Raw genomic sequence first — 20,885 nt, 5'->3', positions numbered from 1 at the left:
CACTCCGCAGGTCCAGGGTGGAGAACCAGGAGGACCCGGCTACTAAGTCGAGAGACTCATCAATCCTGGGAAGGGGGTAAGAGTCCTTCTTCGTCACTTTGTTGAGTGGTCTGTAGTCCACACAGAAACGCATCCTAGGACTTTTTTTCTTAGGCACCATCACCACCGCGGAGGCCCACGGGCTATCAGATGGCTCTATGATGCCCGCCTTCATCATTTCACACAACTCTCTGTCCGCAGCCTCCTGATGAGCCAGGGGCAGGCGGCGTGGGCGCACTTTAATAGGCTGGGCATCCCCGGTCTCAATGACGTGCTCTACCAAGTGTGTCAAGCCAACATCACTTTCTTTCAGGGCAAAAATGTCACTAAACTCTTTTAGTACCTGCCATAGACTCTCTTGCTGCTGTGGAGTCAGCCCCTCACAGTTCTTTGACCAGATACTCCTCACTGCTAAGAGCCTCTCCTCCTCCTCCTCCGCTCGCTGTTCTGCTGGCGGGTCTGCAGCGGTCTCTGCGGTGGAGGTGGACGCCGCGGCAGATGCTGTGCAGACCGGGGGAGGAATAAGCGGCACCTTCTTCCCATCAGGGGTTACGAGGAAGCCTTTGCCTAAGTCCAGTACACCGCCAATGGCTCGTAAAAAATCCAGCCCAAGGATGCAGGCGTCCTGCACGTCAGCCACCCAGGCAGCATAAGACACACCGAGGTCCCCCACCTTGAACTGGAACACTCCCCTCCCTCTCATTGGGGCCAGATCACCGGTCACAGTCTTAAGTTGCACATTAGTCGGTTGCACAGCAGCTCCGGTTGGGACAATATCGGGTCGGACCAGCGTTGCATTGGACCCCGTGTCCAGCAGGGCCGTACAGGACACCCCCGCGATCGTCACTGGAACATGGCAAAAGCCGCCAACCTGGGTCCAGCCCACAGTGATGGCCGCACCGGGTGGAGGTGGCGGTGGTGTGGGGATGTCGTTCTCCCAGGCCCGTGTACTCCCACCTACACGGGCCCGTGGGCGTTTCCCTGAACCGCTGCAAGCTTGGGGCACTGCCTGATGAGGTGTCCGGGTTGTCCACATCCCCAGCAGCTCTGTGGTCGGCGGTGTGGGCCAGCCCGAGGGGAAGGCGACTGCAGCGAAGCCGCCTGCACCAAACTGCACAAGCCCGCTGGCGTCTCCATCTGTTCCACAGGTGCTGACACAGCCCTCACCACGTGTGCGTCATCAGCGCCCCCAGAGGATCCTGCAAGCATCTCCCTCTCCAACGCTAGCTCCAGGGCTGCACTGAGTGTGGCTGGCCGAGCAAGCTGAGTTTGCATACGGAGCTCTTTAGGGCTCAGGGCCTGCAGGAACTGGTCCCGAGCTAACTCCGCTTGCACTGATGGTGGCATGCTGTCATACGCCCTCCGGCAAAGGCACTCGATTTCATGGGCCAAAATGCGGAGGGGCTCGCCTGGCAATCTGCGTCTGTTGTGGAACTCCGACCTCAGCAGCACTGGTTGGTTATACTGCCCGAAGCGCCTCTGAAGTGCTCCGACCAGAGCATTATAATCTCCCCTCTGCTCCTCGGTCAGCAGCAGCAGGCATGCAGCTGCATCCTCACACAGACACAAAGCCAGTTGGAGAGCTTTATGTTCCTCAGACCAGCCAGCTGCGACAGCTAACAGCTCGAACTGTGCGATAAACACTTCCCATGGCGTCTTGCCGCTGAACTTAGGCGTTTTTATATTCGCTGCAGCTTGCTGGGCGCCGCCATGTTTGTTTACATCACGTGACGGCGCGCCAAGCGAGGTCGACTCCTTCCCGCCGGAATCGCGGCCGCTGTGCGAACAGTTCCCGAGCCTAGTCAAACCTGGAGAAAATCCAGCCTCGGCAGACAGCCGCAGCGCCGTTTCCCTCACTCCATGGGCGGGCGAGCGCGGACGAACCTCCCTCTCCTCCGTCTCCTTCTTAATCTTGCCCGGCAACATCCTCGTCTCGTAACGGCAAGCGTCGCCAGCAACAGGGTGTCGGGCGTTCTGGGGTTCTTTTTTCTTTCTTCACTTCTGACACCAATGTAACGTTCACAAGAACCAGACGGTTGGGGTCTCAGTTTGTCCGTTTATTTGGCACATAAGCCAGCGGGTTGTTAACTCAGGGGGAAGCGCTCTCCAACTCCACCTCTCTTCAGCCTGGCACACACACAGAACAACCAGGTCCCACCCACCCCTTCCTGTACACCACAACCAAACATGAATCTTAAAGGAACAACAACAGTGTGCAGAGATCACCAACATGTCACTGTACAATAACACTTAACCATCGTTACAGTATCTAAGACTTTTATTTATTCAGGAAAAGCTTTTACTGATGATTCATCCTCTTTTCCTCAGCTTTACATATTCATGCCTCAGAGCTGGCGACTCAAACCACAGCCTTGCACTCTGGCCCACTTCAGGAGCAGATGGAGGTTTTGGTTCTTAAAAGAATCTGAATAGTTTTCAGGGCAATAAATCACACTTTGCAACTGAATTTTAACCAAATCGTTGTTTCATAACCCATCTTCTTTTTTTCTTTTCAACAGTTAGCTTCCTGTAGGGATGTCTCTCCAGTTAACTTAATGTTAAAAACACATTTACATTGCTTTCACTTACTATTTTCCAGATATAATAGTCATGCTTTAAAAAAATGTAAAACTCTCTCTAAACCAGGCCCCGAATCTTTTTATCTAGTCCACCTCAACATTTACACCATCTGCTACTGATGTCGAAGAATTGGCTCTCAGTGCCCAAATACCCCGTTTGACTGATTCATACTGAAAGCGTCAAAGACATCCTTTGAAATGAAGATTAATCTTAATCAAAGTGATCAATTTATAGTTTTATCCACATGGAATTGGATTGGAAAGGCAGTGACGTGCCAAGTCATTGGTGAAAACTGTCATTATAGTCAATCACTCTGCCCATTCCAGTTGTGTAAGAAGACTGGTGGACAGATTCAAACATTTAAATGACATCCTAATTACATGATGTCTCACAAAAAAAATAAAAATACAGCACCATTTCCCAGTCCCAAATCCCAGAGTACTTACTTGGATGCCATTCAAAAGAATAAACCAAACAGGCTAAGCTTCCCAAAAAGTGCTCTCAGGGAAGCATGTTGAGCCCATTTGTGAAGGCTAAGTGTCTGCCACCCAGGGGGATGACTGAGGCAGAGGAGCAGGTTCGACAGGCGGCCTTGATTGGTCCCTGATCGTCTTACACCAGGCAGGAGGCAGAGTAATATTTGTAGTGGCTGCATCAGTAACAGCATGCATTTACTTAAAATGATTTATTATTGTTTATTAGACTCATGTCACAGTGCAGCTCTGTGGTTGAGCAAAATTAAGTAAAAAATTTTTTAACTGTTTGTTAGATTCAGGAAACGGTCACAGTTTTTATGCAGTTATGGCTAAGGATGTGTTCTTTAATGCAGTCACATAACGCCCTCCCTGAAGCAAGTGGTAGTAGTAATCTTTGTCTTTTCAGAAGTTCCATTTCTGCCTTTTTATGTGAGATAAATACAACCAATGAAGTCCCTACAGACATTAAGAATAAAAATAATATTTCGAAAAACCAAGGCGTAACTATGTACACATACGTGATATCACCTGATTTGTTTGACAGAGTGATACAAGGTATAAAAGATCTCTGAGCATGAGAAATTGTGGTACCCTGAACCTTTGCCCGTTCCCACCAGTTAAGACTATGCCAAACTGCGTTGTTGCTGACGTGCAATTTTATTGAATTTGCTCTTATTAACTACAGACAGTAAAAATTCCAGGCAAAAAAGCAAAACAGAAGGCGAGTACATTCCACATGTGCATAGAATAAAAGAGCCAGTGTGTATCTATCAAAGACATGTGATGTCTTTGATAGATGACATGCGTTTATTGTTGGCTCTCTTCCACAGCGTGTCTTTGTCCTGTCTTCCTCCCCTCACCACCAACCAGTCACGGCTCTTGGCTCCCCCTCCCTGAGCCTGATATTGCCGGATGTTTCTTTCTCTTAAAAGGGAGTTTTTCCTTCCCACTGTTGCCAAGAGCCTGCTCAAAGTCGTCTGATTGTTGGAGTTTTCTATTACTACCTTAGAATATAACGTGCCTTGTGGCAAATGTTGTTGGGATTTAGTGCTATATAAATACAAGTTGAATCAAACTGTTGCAGCTTTCAGATGAGATACAATTGCTGTTTCCTTTCTTGTAAATGGCACTTATGTTTGAATCCTATGACAGATTTTCCTTGATTGCTGTCTCTAAATATTTGTATTCATTTTCAAACTCAGTGCTGTCACCACTAACAGCTACCTGTTGGTGTGTCTTCCCACAAGCTTTTAAAATGATTATAAAAAAGGTTCATTTATTTTCTTGTTGATTAACTAAAAAAAGTGGATCTGAATATTAGCCTGACAGTTTTCACATGAAAATTATTATTAGAGATGGCACGATACCACTTTTTTATGTCCGATACCGATACCGATATCATAAATTTGGATATCTGCCGATACCGATATGAATCCGATAGTGTTTTTTAATCAACAAAACTGTTTTTTAAATATCTTGCTGCATTTTGTATAAGTTCATACTCAAGTTTAAAACAACAACTACACTAAAGCTATTCTGTTATACCTGTATGCAAAAAAAAAAAAAATTTCATAGTTCAGCAATACTGATCAATCTAATAAACTTAAACCTACACCATCCTCCCTATTCTGGTATTTTAAAGAGTACTTAGCATAAATATTAAGCAACCTAACTAATAGGGTTCCAACTCCCAGCAACAACAAAAATAAATAAATAAAAAATAGGGAACCACCCCTCACGCTCCACCTCATGATGCTTAATCGACGTAATCAACCTTAATTTGATGCAGTGTGAAAAAAATGCACAGAAATCAATTATTTTTCAAGAAATATTAAATAGATTCAACATCTTTCTTCAACAAAATTGCAGACTGCACAGATGGTACCTTCCCAAAGGAAAAAGTACTATAGCTTACTAGGGTATATATATATTAGACTTAATAGACTGAAGAAGTCACTTGGATGAGTGACGAAACGTTTCTCCCACAAAACGCTACGTCCAGATGAACAGAATCAACTTTTTGGAGATTAGACTTAATAGTCACTATATACAGTAATTGACTTCTATTCATTTTACATCAAATTAAAACTTTGGGTGTCAGATAATTATTTATTAAAAGCGAGACATTTTAAATGAGAATAAGAAAAAAGTATGTCTTTGTGCCCCCTTTTCCCAGTTAATGCCCTATCGGCCCCCCTGGCTAAACTTTGCTAGATGCGCCCCTGCACAGTTACCAGCGTCAGCTACGTAGAAAAAGATCCTCGAGTAGAAAGTAATATTAAATACATTCTAACAACAGCTGATCAAGCTTAAACGTGCTGCTGTTGTTCAGCCGCTGGTTTCCTCTTTCTGGTGCAAAGTGGGCCAAAAGCAAACTAGAGACACGGACTCGCGACAGAAAAGCCGATCAGCTGATCGTTAAGCAGTTTCATGATTGAAGTAGCAGCGAGAAGAGGCAGTCGCTCCATATATCGCTTGTTAAGCTTAACGCAGGAATGCTTTACAAACATTCAGAGATGGACTTACACACTTGCTTTACTTCACTCGGGGATAACTTTGTCGGAGATGAAATGCCGGGTTGCTAGCGAAGCTCCAAATGCTATCCAGACCACCGACAGGTCCCGCATGCCACAGCCGCTCTATCACGTGATGCATACTGCTCCGACGTGCTAACGTTCTGAGGTGAGTTACGGCGTGTTGCAAGTTTTGTGAGGTGCTTTCGTGATATTTAATGGATCGGATTACATTTTTTATTTTTCTCCGATATCCGATCCAGTAATTTAGGTCAGTATCGGACCGATACCGATACGTAATATCGGATCGGTCCATCTCTAATTATTATCATTTGAAAAACAACAATAAAATTTAACCGACCACTTTAAAACACTGGACAGAGATTACTGGGATAACTGGATTAGGTAAAGTGTCCCAGCTGCTGTCAGTGTGCTGATCCTACAGTGTCCGTTATTATTGACGATTAGTGTATAAAAGCCCACCTGCTCACTCTTCTCAGATTAACACCCCACTACAGTCCTGCTGTGGTGAAAAGAACAAGCTTACCTTCCACTTGTGCTTCAGGGTGTGCTCCCACTTGCTCTCACCTGATGCTGAAGTTGAAATTCACGTGACATTCACTCCCTGCACCTGATGTTAAAGCTGCTCTTCCACACCTTAGACTGCAGCTGGAGGCCACATTGTGGTCTCCCTGTTTAACTGATGCTGTCTAAATCAGACATTCACAGATCCATCCATCCACCCATCCTTATCTTGGTTGGCTCATGGGGGTAACAGTCCAGGCACATAAGCCCCTCCCTCTTCTTAGCCACTTCTTCCAGCTTATCCAGGAGGACCCTGAGGTGTTCTCAAACCAGTGTCTCCATCATTTCATGGGTTACGCAAGGTCAGAGGTGGGCAATTCCAGGCCTCAAGGGCCGGTGTCCTGCAGGTTTTAGATCTCACCTTGGGTCAACACACAGGCCTCTGGAGAACTTCAGGACATGTTGAGGAGCTAATTTAGCCATTTAAATCAGCTGTGTTGGTTCAAGGACACATATAAAACCTGCAGGGACACCGGCCCTCGAGGCCTGGAGATGCCCACCCCTGCCCTAGGTCTTACCCAGAACCCCTCGTCCAGAAAGCAACCAAGAAGCATCATAGTCAGATACCTAAACCACACCACCTGGATCCTGTCAATGTGGTGGAATATCAGTAATATCAGTTCTCAGAGCTCATGGCCATAGGTAGAAGTGTACAATGACGGGTAAATCGACAGCTTTGCTTTCGCAGTCAGCTCTCTTTTCAGCACAACAGAGGACTACAGTGTCCACATCACTGCTGATGCCATACAATCAGTCTGTCAGTCCAATTTATTTATATAGCAAAGTACAAGACAGACGATGCTGCACAAAGTGCTTAACAATATAAAAATGCCATTAAAAAGAAACAATGTAAAACAATAGTAACAATATAAAACAATGATAGGACAATAAAATAATTAAAACAGTAATTAAGACTATTAAATAAGACCAAAATGTTTGGGTCATAGTGTGTTAAAAATGTGTCTTTAGTAGTGATTTAAATTGATCAAGTGTTTGTGCAGAATATTTAGGGGAAGAGTATTCCAGTCTGGGACCGCCACAGAGAAGGCTCTATTGCCACGAGATTTGAGATAAGTCCGTGGGATGGACAGCATTAATTTTGAGCTAGACCTCATGGTTTTTCCTGGAGCATAAACAGAAAGGAGCTCAGACAGGTAAGAAGTGGCTCAGGGGTTAAGTGGCTTAAAAGCAAAAAGTAAAAGTTTAAATTGGATCCTGTAGGAGAGAGGAAGCCAATGTAGAGAAGCTAAAACTGGGGTTATATGCTCTCTCCATTTGGTACCAGTTAGCAGGCGAGCAGCTGCATTTTGGACCATCTGAAGACTTTCTCTTTGCATTTACCTCTGTCTGTATTTCTACAGGTACTCAGTGGTGGGTTTTATTGATAAGAACAAAGACACTCTGTTCCAGGATTTCAAGAGACTGCTGTACAACAGGTAACACAACACACAGTAATACACACTGCTTCAATTTTCAATCACCTCCACACACACTCTTCAAAGTGTCTCTTTCACTTTCTAGCACGCTGATTACATGACAGCTCTCTGAAAAGAACGACTAGTGCAATGAATCCTCTCCCAGCTTGCTCTTATCCTCCTCCTCCTCTTCTTCACCAGTCCTCTTCAGCTTTTTTTGTGCTGAATATAAATGTGATCAACTAATTGCTTACCTGTCTAATGTATGTTCATGGTATTCTTAACACAAATCAGAATCATGACATTTTTGAAAGCAGATCAGTTAATTTTGGCTGGAAGAGTATGTGCTAAGTGTTGTAGCCATATGGAGCTGTTATCCTTATGAGAATGCCTCCAATATGCATCCAGGCTGGGCCCAAGCATTGCTGGAGGCATTATAATTTCATGCTGTCCGTCTGTACTTCACTTGAATGTGATATTTCCTAAACAGAAACAGCAGCTCTTGGATTCAAGGGTGAATTGATTGGATATAAGTAATCAGAGGTTAAGGTCATCCAGAAGGCTGAACACAAAAAGATGTTTTTAGCCATGACCCAAGAATTCAGATGCTAATTATGACAAAAATTCACAAAATTAGAGAAGATGATGATGTGATGTCCCTTTTCCCCCCAGAAGGTCAACATTTTACTTCACTGTGACAATAGATGGTTGTGTCCTATTACGACAACTCAGGGACAACTCAGTCTTCTATAATTGTATTATATCAGTCTTAACAGATATGGATATAAATTTGAACAATCTAGTTTTATTTATCATGCATATGGACAGGGATGCACAAGCATCCAGTGATGCAGTGTGCAGTCTTGACCATAATAGGTCTCATTAAATGTCATGCTTGGATTTGATTAGAAAATCTTGTTGAAATGTTACACATATGTCACATTTAACATGGACGAATATTAAATTCTGCTGCTTCTCTTTTTGCTCAGTAGTCTTGTAAATGTTGATCTTTTCTCTTTACTTTTTCTCTGTCCAGTTCCAACTCAGTACTTAAGGCCATGTGGCCTGAGGGCAAACTGAGGATCACAGAGGTCACCAAGCGACCGCTGACGGCTGCAACACTCTTCAAAAATTCAATGATCTCATTGGTGGAGAACCTCGCCTCCAAGGTGAACCTTTCATAAGTGCTGCATCAGATAATATTCATATTGAGCCAGTGGATTATAACCCTATACGTGTTCCTAAGAAGGAATTAAAGTGAAGAGAAAGATTCTGACTACAAATCCTGTTAAATGACACGACCTGTGTACACTTGCTGATATGCAATACTGCAAGTTTTATTTTTTAAACTGTTCAACCTTACTTTACATATTACTCTCAAGTACATGAAGTAAATGACCAGACTTAAAGAAAATGTTCATGTTTAGGGGCAAATAAAGATTGTATTAAAGGAATCATCTTCATCAGAGATGCTAAATATTAATAAAAACTACTTGCCCAAACTACTTGCCCAAACTACTGAAGAGAGGCATCAGAGAGGCAAAGGGGGACTATAGGAGGAGGATCGAGGACCATTTGAAGAGTAATACCAGCCGGCAGGTGTGGCAAGGCATCCAGCACCTAACCAACTATAAGATCAATCTCGGAGCTGCGGACGGTGACCTGGAGCTGGCAGAGGAGCTGAATATCTTCTTCGCCCGCTTTGAGACCAGGGTACTGGAGGTATTGGAGCCACAGCAGCAACACGCCACCCATAGCAGCACCACCCTCACCCTGGAAGAGCACGAGGTGAGGCGCATGCTGCAGGCTGTTAACCCGAGGAAGGCGGCGGGTCCTGATGGTGTGCCAGGTCGAATATTGAGGGATTGTGCAGGACAGCTGGCTGGGATCTTCACCAGGATCTTCAACAAATCCCTCGCACAGGCGACTGTCCCACTCTGCCTGAAGTCCTCCACCATAGTCCCCTTGCCTAAGAAGCCCCACATCACCGGCCTGAATGACTACAGACCGGTGGCACTCACCCCAGTGGTAATGAAATGCTTTGAGAAGCTGGTCCGCAGACACATCACAGCAGCCCTGCCCCGCAGCCTGGATCCACACCAGTTTGCCTACAGAGCAAACCGATCCACGGAAGACGCTGTAGCCACAGCACTCCATGCTGCATTAACTCACCTGGAAGAGCATGGTAGCTATGTGCGGATGCTCTTCGTGGATTACTGCTCAGCTTTTAACACCATCCTTCCACACAAACTGGTGGCCAAGCTACAAGACCTGGGGCTTCCATACAGCACCTGCATGTGGATCAATAGCTTCCTCTCGGGCCGTAGACAGAGAGTCAGAGTTGGCCATCACACATCCTCAGCCCTGAGTCTCAGCACTGGCTCACCCCAGGGCTGTGTGCTCAGTCCACTGCTCTACTCTATCTACACACACGACTGCACTCCTCGCCACCACAGCAACATCTTTGTGAAATTTGCAGATGACACCACAGTGGTGGGGCTCATTTCCAAGGGAGACAAGTCTACGTACAGAGACGAGGTGGAGCAGCTGACGTCATGGTGTAAGGCCAATAACCTCCTCCTCAACACTTCAAAAACCAAAGAACTCATAATAGACTTCAGAAGGAAAAAGGCAGAGATCCAACCACTATTCATAAATGGGGACTGTGTAGAAAGGGTGGCAAGCTTCCGCTTCCTGGGAGTCAATATAGAGGAGAACCTTTCCTGGAGTGTGAACACCTCCGAGCTGCTGAAAAAGGCCCAACAGAGACTGTACTTCCTGAGAATTCTCAGGAGGAATAACATCACACAGAGACTGCTGGTGTCCTTCTACAGAGCCACCATTGAGAGTGTTCTAACTTACTGCATATGCATCTGGTACACTAGCTGCATAGGGGCTCAGAGGAAAGCACTCCAAGGGATCATTAACACCGCCCAAAAGATCACTGGCTGCCCTCTCCCCACACTGGAAGTTCTACACAACGCCCACTGTTTTAAAAAGGCCCAAAACATCATAAAAGACACCTCACATCCTGGCCACTCCCTGTTCGAACTGTTGCCCTCAGGCAGACGGTACAGGGCAATCAGAGCAAGGACTAATAGACTCAAACACAGCTGTTATCCAACTGCAATAACACATCTGAATACTACAAAAAAATGTCCATCACGCCACTCTTGTGTTAATCTATGCACGGTCTGAAGCATGTGTGTGGGAATGTATGTGAATGTTTTACTGTTATATCTTATTAGTATTTTAAGTATTCTATCTATTTTATTTATTGAATTTTATTGTTTTATTTATATTTTGATATTGCTAGGGATGATGCAATGATCGGGGACCATTCTTAATTTCGTTGTTCTCATGACAATGACAATAAAGTTTCTGATTCTGATACTTCCTGTTATCTTCCAGATATGGTTTAATTTGGAAGAAATCATTGCACAAAACTGTGCTTTGTTTGTCAGTAGTATATCTGAAAGTTATGCAAAAGAATGTTACGGGCATTCGTTTTATTCCCCACATGCAAATACCTGAAAAATATGAATAATATCTAACAGCATTCATGAGGTGAAGCCCTAATGTGCGAGACCAACTTCCCAGCCCCCCTTTATTTGCTGTTCCTGGTGTCCGTGCGAATACACGTCTGTTACAGAAGAGCATATAGTTACTGTATATCACCACTGCAGTTTGAACTACAGTAGAAAACATTGGCTGGTGTGTAAATCCACCTTGTGTTGCTCTGTACAGGAACCCTACTATGTTCGCTGCATCAAGCCCAACGATGTCAAGTCCCCTCTGCTCTTTGAGCATGAGCGCTGCCGTCATCAGGTGGAATACCTCGGGCTGCTGGAGAACGTCAGAGTGCGTCGCGCTGGATTCGCCAACAGACAGACGTACCCTCGCTTCCTACAAAGGTGCGCCAAAACACAGTCTTTCAAAGCACCTCTGCCCTATGATTAAAGATGTTTGAGTGAATTATATATGGATACTTTAAAGGGCTTTACTTTCCACTTAAAAGGCTGAAACCACCTATGTCGATTGATCCTTCATTTATGTTTTTGATTCATCTTTTTGCCTATAAAATGTTAGAAAACGGTAAAAAATGGCACCTATCTATCACACTAGCCCATACAAACTGTGTGGAAAAAAGCAGCAATTTCTTGCATGTGAGAAGTTGAATTTAACAATATTTTGACATTTATGGCTTGTAAAAGTATTAAATAGATCAGATTTACCTGAATATGAGCTACAAAATAGTCATATAAATCTGTGTCACCCACACATATGAATATTCACCCAGAAGTCAAACTCTTAAGATTTAGACTCTTTCGTGAGAGTGTCCTGGGGTATTATCATGGCAGAGTAAACATGATGTTACGTATTTACAGACTCTGTCATTTCCTCACCCCCTTTGAAAGCTGAGGCCGAGGCTACTTTTAAGACTCCACAGTCTTCTTTAAAGTGACAGTTGTTGGTGTAAAATGAGCAGCTGCATGAATTTGGAGCCTATTTCTTTGCCCTAAATGTCCTCATAAACACATTTCTGTGAACCGTTTCTGTAACATACAGAAATTTTTTCACATAGCCAAAATGCTGGGGTCAGTTTGAGCAGACATTCCTACATGCAGATGGTTGACTCTTTGCAATATCGCAGGCGGTTGGAGAGGGAGAGCACCACTCAATCATCCGTCCTGACCATGTCCACGGGACATCAAATATTCAGTGCTGGGAAACACTTAACCTTACCAACACTGCATCCCAGATGGTTTACAACTTGTATGCATAAGAAGGAATCAAAACCATCGCAGTATTTCCAAGCGTGTGTTGCACATTTACACAACATCCATAAGAAAACAATCAAATGTGACAAATTTAATACAATATTTCAAAATAAACACACATGAATATAAATTTTAGGCCTTTGAAGCATGAGTATTGTCCAAGTAGAAGAAAAATAACCTACTTTCAATTACTCATTTATTCACAAGGGTTCGCCACAGCGGGTAGCTCCGCATATTTATTTTTTTTACAAATCTAAAACTGGTTGGATTCCTAATTCTTTTAGTCCCCAAGGGGCTGAGTGTGAATGCAGCAAATCTTGCTTTCTAACAGCAGCACATGTCAACAACGCATTAGAACAACAACAGACCAAATCATTTAATTAAAGATCAAGTGGTCCTGATCTAATTGCACGTTGAAGTTTTTTTTCCTCAGTGAGCAGTAAATTAATTTGGTTCAGTCAATTAAGCAAGACCATTGAGAAAAATGACCACAATTATAAATCATAGTTTGATGTATTTTTCATGCTAGATGAAAGTATGGTAGATTGAAGGTTTGTGGTGCATGATTCATTTTTTTTAAAACATTTTCTTCTCAGATTAGCTTTAAAATGTTTGTGCAATAAGAGACTGAGCTTCCCTCACCTGAAACACTATTATTAAAATGTTATTGAACCCCTGAAGCTGTGCGTCGATCAGGCATCAAGGATATTGCACAAAAAGTCTTGACTGTGGGGTGTAAATATTGTGTTGTGTAACCTAATCAGCATCCAATCAACTAATCAGCTGCATCTCTAGCAGCTATTCCAAAATAATCCCTCCAGTGTCTTCTTTTTTTAAACAGTAATTTAGCGTAATGTTTTGTCCTTTTGATTAAAAGCAATTCTAAAACACCCACATTTGATTATAATTACTGAAGAGGGATGCTGATAGGGCATCTTAATTTGTTGAAGAATTACCCAGTTTTAATGTGGCACAATAACAAACAAACAGCAAGTACTAGTCAGTGACCTGTGTTAAAAACTCATGGTTTATTCATAGGCAAAAGCTTCGACATGTTGCAAACCTGTTTACATTCTAATTAGTTCTAAATTGCTTGCAACTGGAGGTGCAATAACTGGCCTCTGAGGCTTAAATCAATACAGGAATTTAGTCAAGAAATCTAACATATTTGACCAAGTTGAAAATCGTTCATTAAAACACTTTTTTGATCATGAAACATGAAACAAAAGTTATTAGCAAGAAAAAAAAACCATAATGTTACCATAACTATTATAAATAATAAAAGTTAAAAGATTGAATTTAAAGACTTAGTACATTCCAGTACGTTTAGTGCATTCAAACAGAGCTTTAAGAAACTTATTACCTACTGCTACATGTAAGGCAGAATATCATCATCATCATCATCATCATCATCATCATCATCATCATCATCATCATTTATTTATTTATATAGCACTTTAAAAACACACCTGGTAGACCAAAGTGCTGTACAATACTAATATGCACATAGTAATAAAACCAGACAGAATAGAAAATCACCTTAGCTGATTCTGACATAGACTTGCTGCTTCCACTAATAATAATCATCCAATAACAGTAAATTAAGGATCCTGCATACCTTTACTTTTTATCCTTCAAGTATATTTTGTTCTCTGTGGTTATTTTAACATGACACAGACACCTGGGGAGTTTCAGAGGGACACCATTTAGTCTGCAAGGCAGGGGTCTTTATTTTTAAATGTAATTGGATTCTCTGTGCATTACCTGTGTCTGACTGTCACGGTGCTGCAGTGCATTGTTTTATTGGTGCAGTCCATCGTGATGCCCCCAGTGGGACTTGGGTAACTCACAAGAGCTTGTTTAGTTCTTGTTTGTTCTGTTGACTCTGCGCTGCTGTTAACTATCCTGTAACAGGCGGGTAGTATAGGCTGTATACAACAGTATGACGTATGCATGTACTGCAAGTAGTGATGTATAGTGCATTTCTTTCACCCGTTGACCAAAACATCTGCTAAATTTGCCTGTTTTATATCTAGAGCTAGTTTTTGACAACAGGCTGCAAAACCAGCTGATTCTGGCTTTTCATGTGTGCTGTTCTTTTAATCTGTTTGTGTTTCAACACAAAAGAGATATCCAGAGACATTACTTGGGGTCTTAGAACTTATCAACATATTAACAATGGGCATATTAACATTTCACTGGATGCTAAATTAATAATACAAATCTGCAATCAAAGAGATCCATAATCTCGACAGTTTAAAGTCTTGCACGCAGCAGCGTTCATAAGAATGTTCTGCTTTGGCCTCATTACATTTCTGTAATGAGGCCAAAGCAGAACAAAAGCTCAGGGTTAAACTTTAAAGACTGTTACAGGACAGATGTGGATTCTTAGAGTCCTCCGATAGCACTCGTCCTCTGACATTTTAAGCTTCACGTTCTTTTTTTAATTAAAAATACAAGTCAAATATCACTTATTGGGAACTGATCACTGCTGATAGAAGATATAATAATTGTAAGATTGTTTTGTTCTAATGGAACATAATGCGATCAATCCCATACTTACACAGTGTACAGTGTATTAACTAACACTCCAAAATAGTACACATACTTGTGCCTCACCCTTATTCCCCAGCTGTCACATTCACCCACTGCCCTCCTAGAAATCCTGCTGGATTGAGGATTAAATAATGAGACTTTTGCATAACATGCTAACAAGGCATCCAACTCCATTACTCCAGTCCTCCTCGGTGATGGCATTATATCACAGCCTTACCAGTGGATCAGCTGTGAAATGACTCAGATCGCAGCTGTTACGTGGCAAAGTTTTGAAAACTGTTGATTTGATCTGGCAGCAGTGATGGCATCCTGAACTCCGGCAACCACCCCTAAAGTCTGCAATTAAATAGAAAGTAATAGAAGATGATGATGCGATGTTTGCTTTGAGAGTGTCGATGAAGAAGTATAGAGAAGATTAGAAGGAGTTTAACTGTTTGTTTTTGAACCCAGGACTTGTTATATCTATGTAATCTGATGCTGAAAATATATCTAGAAAATGTTCTCTGAATTTAACTATAGCATTGCTAATATGTTGATGTTTAGCAGGTATAAAGTACCATCTTGATTTGACATATTGGCATCGTAAACAAATGCAATGTACAGCTGGGGCTGATGGGAGATTCATTAGGACAGAAAGAAGTCCTCAGCAAAGTGAAATATATATATAGAATTATCCAGATCCTATTTAATTCCTCCCACAATGATCTAAATTTAAAGTCATAAATCTGCTGACACACAGTGCACATTTCTTCATGCAAACACTTTGTCCTTCCTCCAGATATAAGATGATCTCCGAGTTTACCTGGCCAAACCACGACTTGCCATCAGACAAAGATGCAGTCAAGAGGCTCTTGCAGGGCTGTGGGTTCGACCACGACGTGGCCTACGGCAAAACAAAGGTCTTCATCCGCACGCCGCGGACGCTCTTCAGCCTGGAGGAGCAGCGAGCTGAAATGGTTCAGAGAATCGTCCTCTTCCTCCAGAAAGTAAGAGTCTGACTGAATCTCAGTAGATGATGAATCAGATATGTCAGCTTGAAATGTAAATCAGATGTGTCAGTATTACACTGATATCATGGGAAATTTATTGGTGATTTAGTGCTGCCAAACTAATGAAAAGCCCCCCTGTTGTCACTGATTTTATATTTTCCTTCTCTTTTAGTCGTCCTTTTACATCCTCTAAAACTTGTCCTGAATTCATGCAAAAAAAAATCCTTTTATGGTATTCATTGATAGCAAAAGGGTTCCTAATTGCAAACATCTGTTATTGTAAATACCTCCGATTTCCAGTCATCAACAGCTATTATCTGATTACGGCCCTTGAAACAAGATCATGAGGTTCTTCTTGTTTCCAGACCCAAGTCGTGCTCTCATTGATATTCACCAGCTTTTGTTCTGCATATGAATAACCTGTGAGACTAGAAAAGCTCAGCCTGTACTCCAAGTTATACAAGCGCCGAGGTATTTTTGGACCTGATATAATCTTGTACTATTAGCATTATTCTCTATCTCTTAGGGTGAATATCTTTCTGCCGCTTCTCTTTTTTGTCTGAGTTTTCACCCACGCAACTCTCGCACAGTTACCAGATAAGATAAGTAGATCTCTAATTTAGAATTAAAGGTGAGTCTGGGTTTTGGGGCAATAACAGAGATGTTCTTTGTGTTAAATTAAAAGCACCACCATAATGCAGATGTGTCCTCATGTAATTGAGCCATGTCTTTGATGTTTTTGCTTTGCAGGCTTTGAAGTTAATCACACCTGCTTTAACTGTGAGGTCTCTGCAGGTGTCAGTGGACTGTAAATATGAAGTGAATTAGTTGTACCTAGATTGTTCAGCTAGATGTTAAGATTGGCTTGGACTAAGCTTAGACTTTCCTTACATATTGGGAATAATTCAGACTGTACATGAACGATGCAAGTAGCCATATTGAGGGCTCATGGTCAGCGTTTTAGCCATCGCCATCTTTGTTTTTATAAACCAGGCATCAAAGGAGCAGGTAGTCACGCCCCAAAGCTACCCATCTTTATCGTATAGTCAGTTGAGACTATAACCTCATATGGACTCATGTGACTCACTGCTGGTCATGAAAAAGAATGCACATTTAAAGCACTGTGCATTGATTTCACTTGACTTTTCAAATGCTAAAAGGTTGTGTTCATTTTTTATACAGTCTGTGGATCAAGCATCTGATACTGGGAGACGTAAACACATAGCAAGAATGAGTTAACTGTTCTTCAATATTTCTTGATCAAGTGATTTGGATTCTTTTGTATGTTTACCTTCTTCCGTGTCACACATTTAAACATTTCACAGTTTTACATGTGTGTTAATTGAAATGAAAAGTGAACTGAAATGAAAAAAACTGAACCAATTGTTTATTTATTTATTTTTATTTTCATTTCTTTTCTGCGCTTCCTGTTTTGGCTCGCCTGCAAGCTTTGCCTCCTGCTGCTGTATCAATTAGTTGACTAATATATTGTTGATTAACAGCAATAATTTGTCATTTGTCAAGCTAACGCCAAATGCATGTTCCAGCTTCTCAAATGCGACGCCTTTTCTCTGGTTTGTACAATTACAGTTAAATAACTTCAGATTTTAGACTGTTGATGGGACAAAAGAAACACATGAAATCAGTATTTATTGCTTTTTCTTCCAGCTATATATGCTGCAAATGATCTGTTATGAATATTGATTGCTGGTGTGTGTTTCTCTGCATTCATGCGTCAGCGGTTTGATGACACCTCCTTCAGGCGAGAATGTCAGTGTCTTGTTGTGATTACGTCGCATTCGCTGACACGTGTCGGCTTAGCGTGCAGAGTACAACTTGTTATTTTTTTCATTTACTTTGATAGATAAAGACATGAGTCTGAGAATGTGGACTGTGGCTCTTTCTGCGTATCAAATTGAGGACACGAAATGCAAATCGCCCGGATGCTTCAAAATGCTTCTTTTGATTGACAGCCAAACGGCAATACTGTCAGTCTGTCAGCAGTTTGTGGGCGTGCAGTGTGTACACACTCTACACACATCTTACAGACTATAGCCTACATTTGGAGTCATGTGATTGGCACTCACGCGCTTTTTCCCAGCCTGTCATTACATTACCTTCGCGTGGGCAGATTCCTTTGCACCATGTTGCTTTCATCCCTACCTTTCTCAAACATTCTCTCCAACCTCTCAGACATGAAAGGGTTATCCAAGCCATATTAACTTTTGTACAGGATTGATTGGCTGACCTTATCGATCCGTTTGACCCTTTGCAGGCTTTTCCCACAAGCTCGCAGGACGGGTGTTGGCTCAACCGCTCCCTCAGGAGAATCTTATCTTGTATCTCACAGGATAAGCAGGCTTTGATAATGAAGGGAAAGCCCAGAGGATTTGAAGCTTCCCCACCTAAGCAAACATCACAGCATTGCTGAGGTGGAAGAGGGGTATTTAATCTTGCCCTCTGTCAGCATTAAAGCTAGGCGTGCAGTTTGCGCTTAACACACAGTCGCATGCCCATTCGCTCATGCGATATGCATGCAGTGACACACAAAATCAAATAGTGGTGTGACAGCAGAATTGACTCCTGTATGTACCACGCTGTTACTCAAACAAACATCCCAGACGGAGTATGATCTGCTGTGCCAAGCAATCCCCTTATCAGCACCTGGCACACCAGACTGCCTTATGCCAGTCGAGACCGCAGTGCCAGGGCTGTCATTGTATGACTGCGGCTCAGACACACTTCTTGTTTCTCCGTTTGCTCTGTGGATTTATTATAAAACCACTCAGTTTGCTCCATCAAACAACAAAAAAATCCCCCTACAATCTGTGAATCTGCACAGTCTCCTAAACACAGGTTGAGTGGCCGCTCATAGTGCCGATGCTGCTGGTCGGAATCGGGAGATCATTGTATTTTCTGTGTCTGTGCTGTTGCTTTATTCCTTTAAATTACCATAATGTACAATAAACCTGGTGTAGCTAGAGGAATGGACTGGTGCAGGGGGAGGGGCAAGAAGTCCTCTACTGCTTCATTTAATCCTCTACCCTTCAGCCCCTGTATTCACGTGCTCACACTCGCCTCATCTTCCTGCTTGTGTTGTGCTACTGAGCGCAATACCAGTGATTGCTCTGCATCCATGTCTGTGCAGTCCTGCACTGACAACACTGAAGCCTGCCACATTGAAAGCAATCTGATTTTTACCACTTTGAGAAATGAAAGCATGAAGAATCCCAAAAAAAAAGCACATGACATCTCAACATAAATACAGATGTTATAAATTATACATAGGCCACCCCCACCTTCACTCTGTTAAAATGAATATTTCATAAATTCAAGCTCAGCCATCCACATCACAGTACCTGTCAGCGTTTGTCAGAGCAGGGACAATGACGAGAAAAGAGCCTCTCGTGTATTCTGAGCTTCCGCCTTAATTGCTTTCCAAAGCTTTACATACTCTCCATAGCAGTGGGTTTATCAGACGTGGCGAGCGTTATGTCTTGGGCAGTCAGCTTTAACAGCGCAGCCACAGGGGGCTTGTCTGGGCAGGAGCTAAATGAAAATATCTTTAAAGGATAAAGAGCTTTATTTTATTATTTTGTACTGTTTCCCGTTGGGTGAGTCGTGTCTTCAGGCAATAAGAAGTGCAGCAATATTTAAGTCTTTTTGGGGAAGACTCTGACATGGAGAGCCCTCCTTTATAGCCCTCTTGTGAATAGTGGGCTACTTAGTGCAAGGCTAACACTGCCTCCTCTCTGTTTAACTGCCCAGAACTGATCTGTCTTCTTCTAGACATCAGCAGCTACATGATCTGTAATCCTTTGATCCTATCTGAACCTGCAAAGTGTTTTAGTTATCATCGAAAGCTATCACCTCCACAAAACTCAGTGCAGCTGTCTGTAACTGATCAAAGGAAAGTTTAACTTTTTTGTAACAATCCCACCGCTGGGTTTGAAAGAAATGTGCCTCCTTTGTTCTCAGAGAAACCTGTAATGATGAAACTCTTCATGTGTCTTTTTTTATATGACACTGGTTATATGGCAAAAAAGTCTTTATTTTATATTGTAGTATATCATATTCTCAAACTTCCATGTTATTCATTATTTAGTACCTAAGTTTCTGATCTTTAAACCTCCTTAAACTATGAAGCTGACTTTTAAAGAAATGCCAGATTTAAAAAATAAATGGATAAAATTCAAGGCTGTGAGATTGATTGTAGCCTATAAATATCTTACAGCCCACAATGCTTTTGGATAATGTGAAAACTTTCTCCATGGCAACTGAAGTGTGGCTCACAGGCAGATTCATTTTCCACTTGGCTGTATCCTCACTAATTCTCACTAATTTAATTTCACTTGAATGAAATTGAAAATGTTATAAATTAGAGATGCGACAGACATGGCCACCCTGTAGCCTTGTTGTCGTTGTCGCCTTTAAAACATGGCAAATGACAAACCACAGGTCCTTGATAGTGGAAAGAATTTAAGAGGCTAATGAGGGAAAATCTGACACAAGTATCTGAACAAATCAAACACAAAATCACATTTTCAGAGATTGAAAGTGATCGAATTTCAAAATAACTGCCAATTAAAGGTGCAGTATGGACTGTTTTCATTTATATCCTGCCACGAGAACTTGAAAGAAACACAGGGATACTTTGATTTTTTTTTCATGATTATTAATAATTGGTTGTTGTACATATTTAGTCACCCAGGAAACAGGTTTGAAATAGTGCATGTGTGTCTCAGACTAACACGCTAAAGGGTTCTTCACACTATAGTTTAATGTGGTCCAAATCAGTTGGCAAATTTGTAAATTTGTAGCTTTTTCCTGTGATTCGGTTTCTTTTCTCAGGGAAAAAGTTAAAGCAAACCAAAATGTGTCCCTGCCTACAAATCAAATCAAATCAAATCACTTTTATTGTCACATCACATGTGCAGGTACATTGGTACAG

At 42.2% G+C, this 20,885-nt stretch overlaps 1 protein-coding gene across 1 annotated transcript in view; it reads left to right on the top strand.

Annotated features, from left to right (window-relative positions):
- Positions 1–20,885, top strand: part of myo1d (myosin 1D) — a 129,000-nt gene that overhangs the window by 52,286 nt on the left and 55,829 nt on the right. Inside the window, exons 13-16 of the mRNA XM_085416984.1 lie at positions 7,555–7,629; positions 8,645–8,777; positions 11,356–11,522; positions 15,724–15,931. Coding sequence (XP_085273110.1) covers positions 7,555–7,629; positions 8,645–8,777; positions 11,356–11,522; positions 15,724–15,931 — 583 coding nt within the window. The remainder of the gene's footprint in view (positions 1–7,554; positions 7,630–8,644; positions 8,778–11,355; positions 11,523–15,723; positions 15,932–20,885) is intronic.

This window comes from Rhamphochromis longiceps, linkage group LG8, assembly GCF_057381845.1.
Source record: "Rhamphochromis longiceps isolate RC_006_pf linkage group LG8, R_longiceps_female_GT1.1, whole genome shotgun sequence".
NCBI classification, from domain to species: domain Eukaryota; kingdom Metazoa; phylum Chordata; class Actinopteri; order Cichliformes; family Cichlidae; genus Rhamphochromis; species Rhamphochromis longiceps.
The sequence above is the reverse complement of the archived record's forward strand: the minus strand, read 5'-3'. Positions and strand labels throughout refer to the sequence as shown.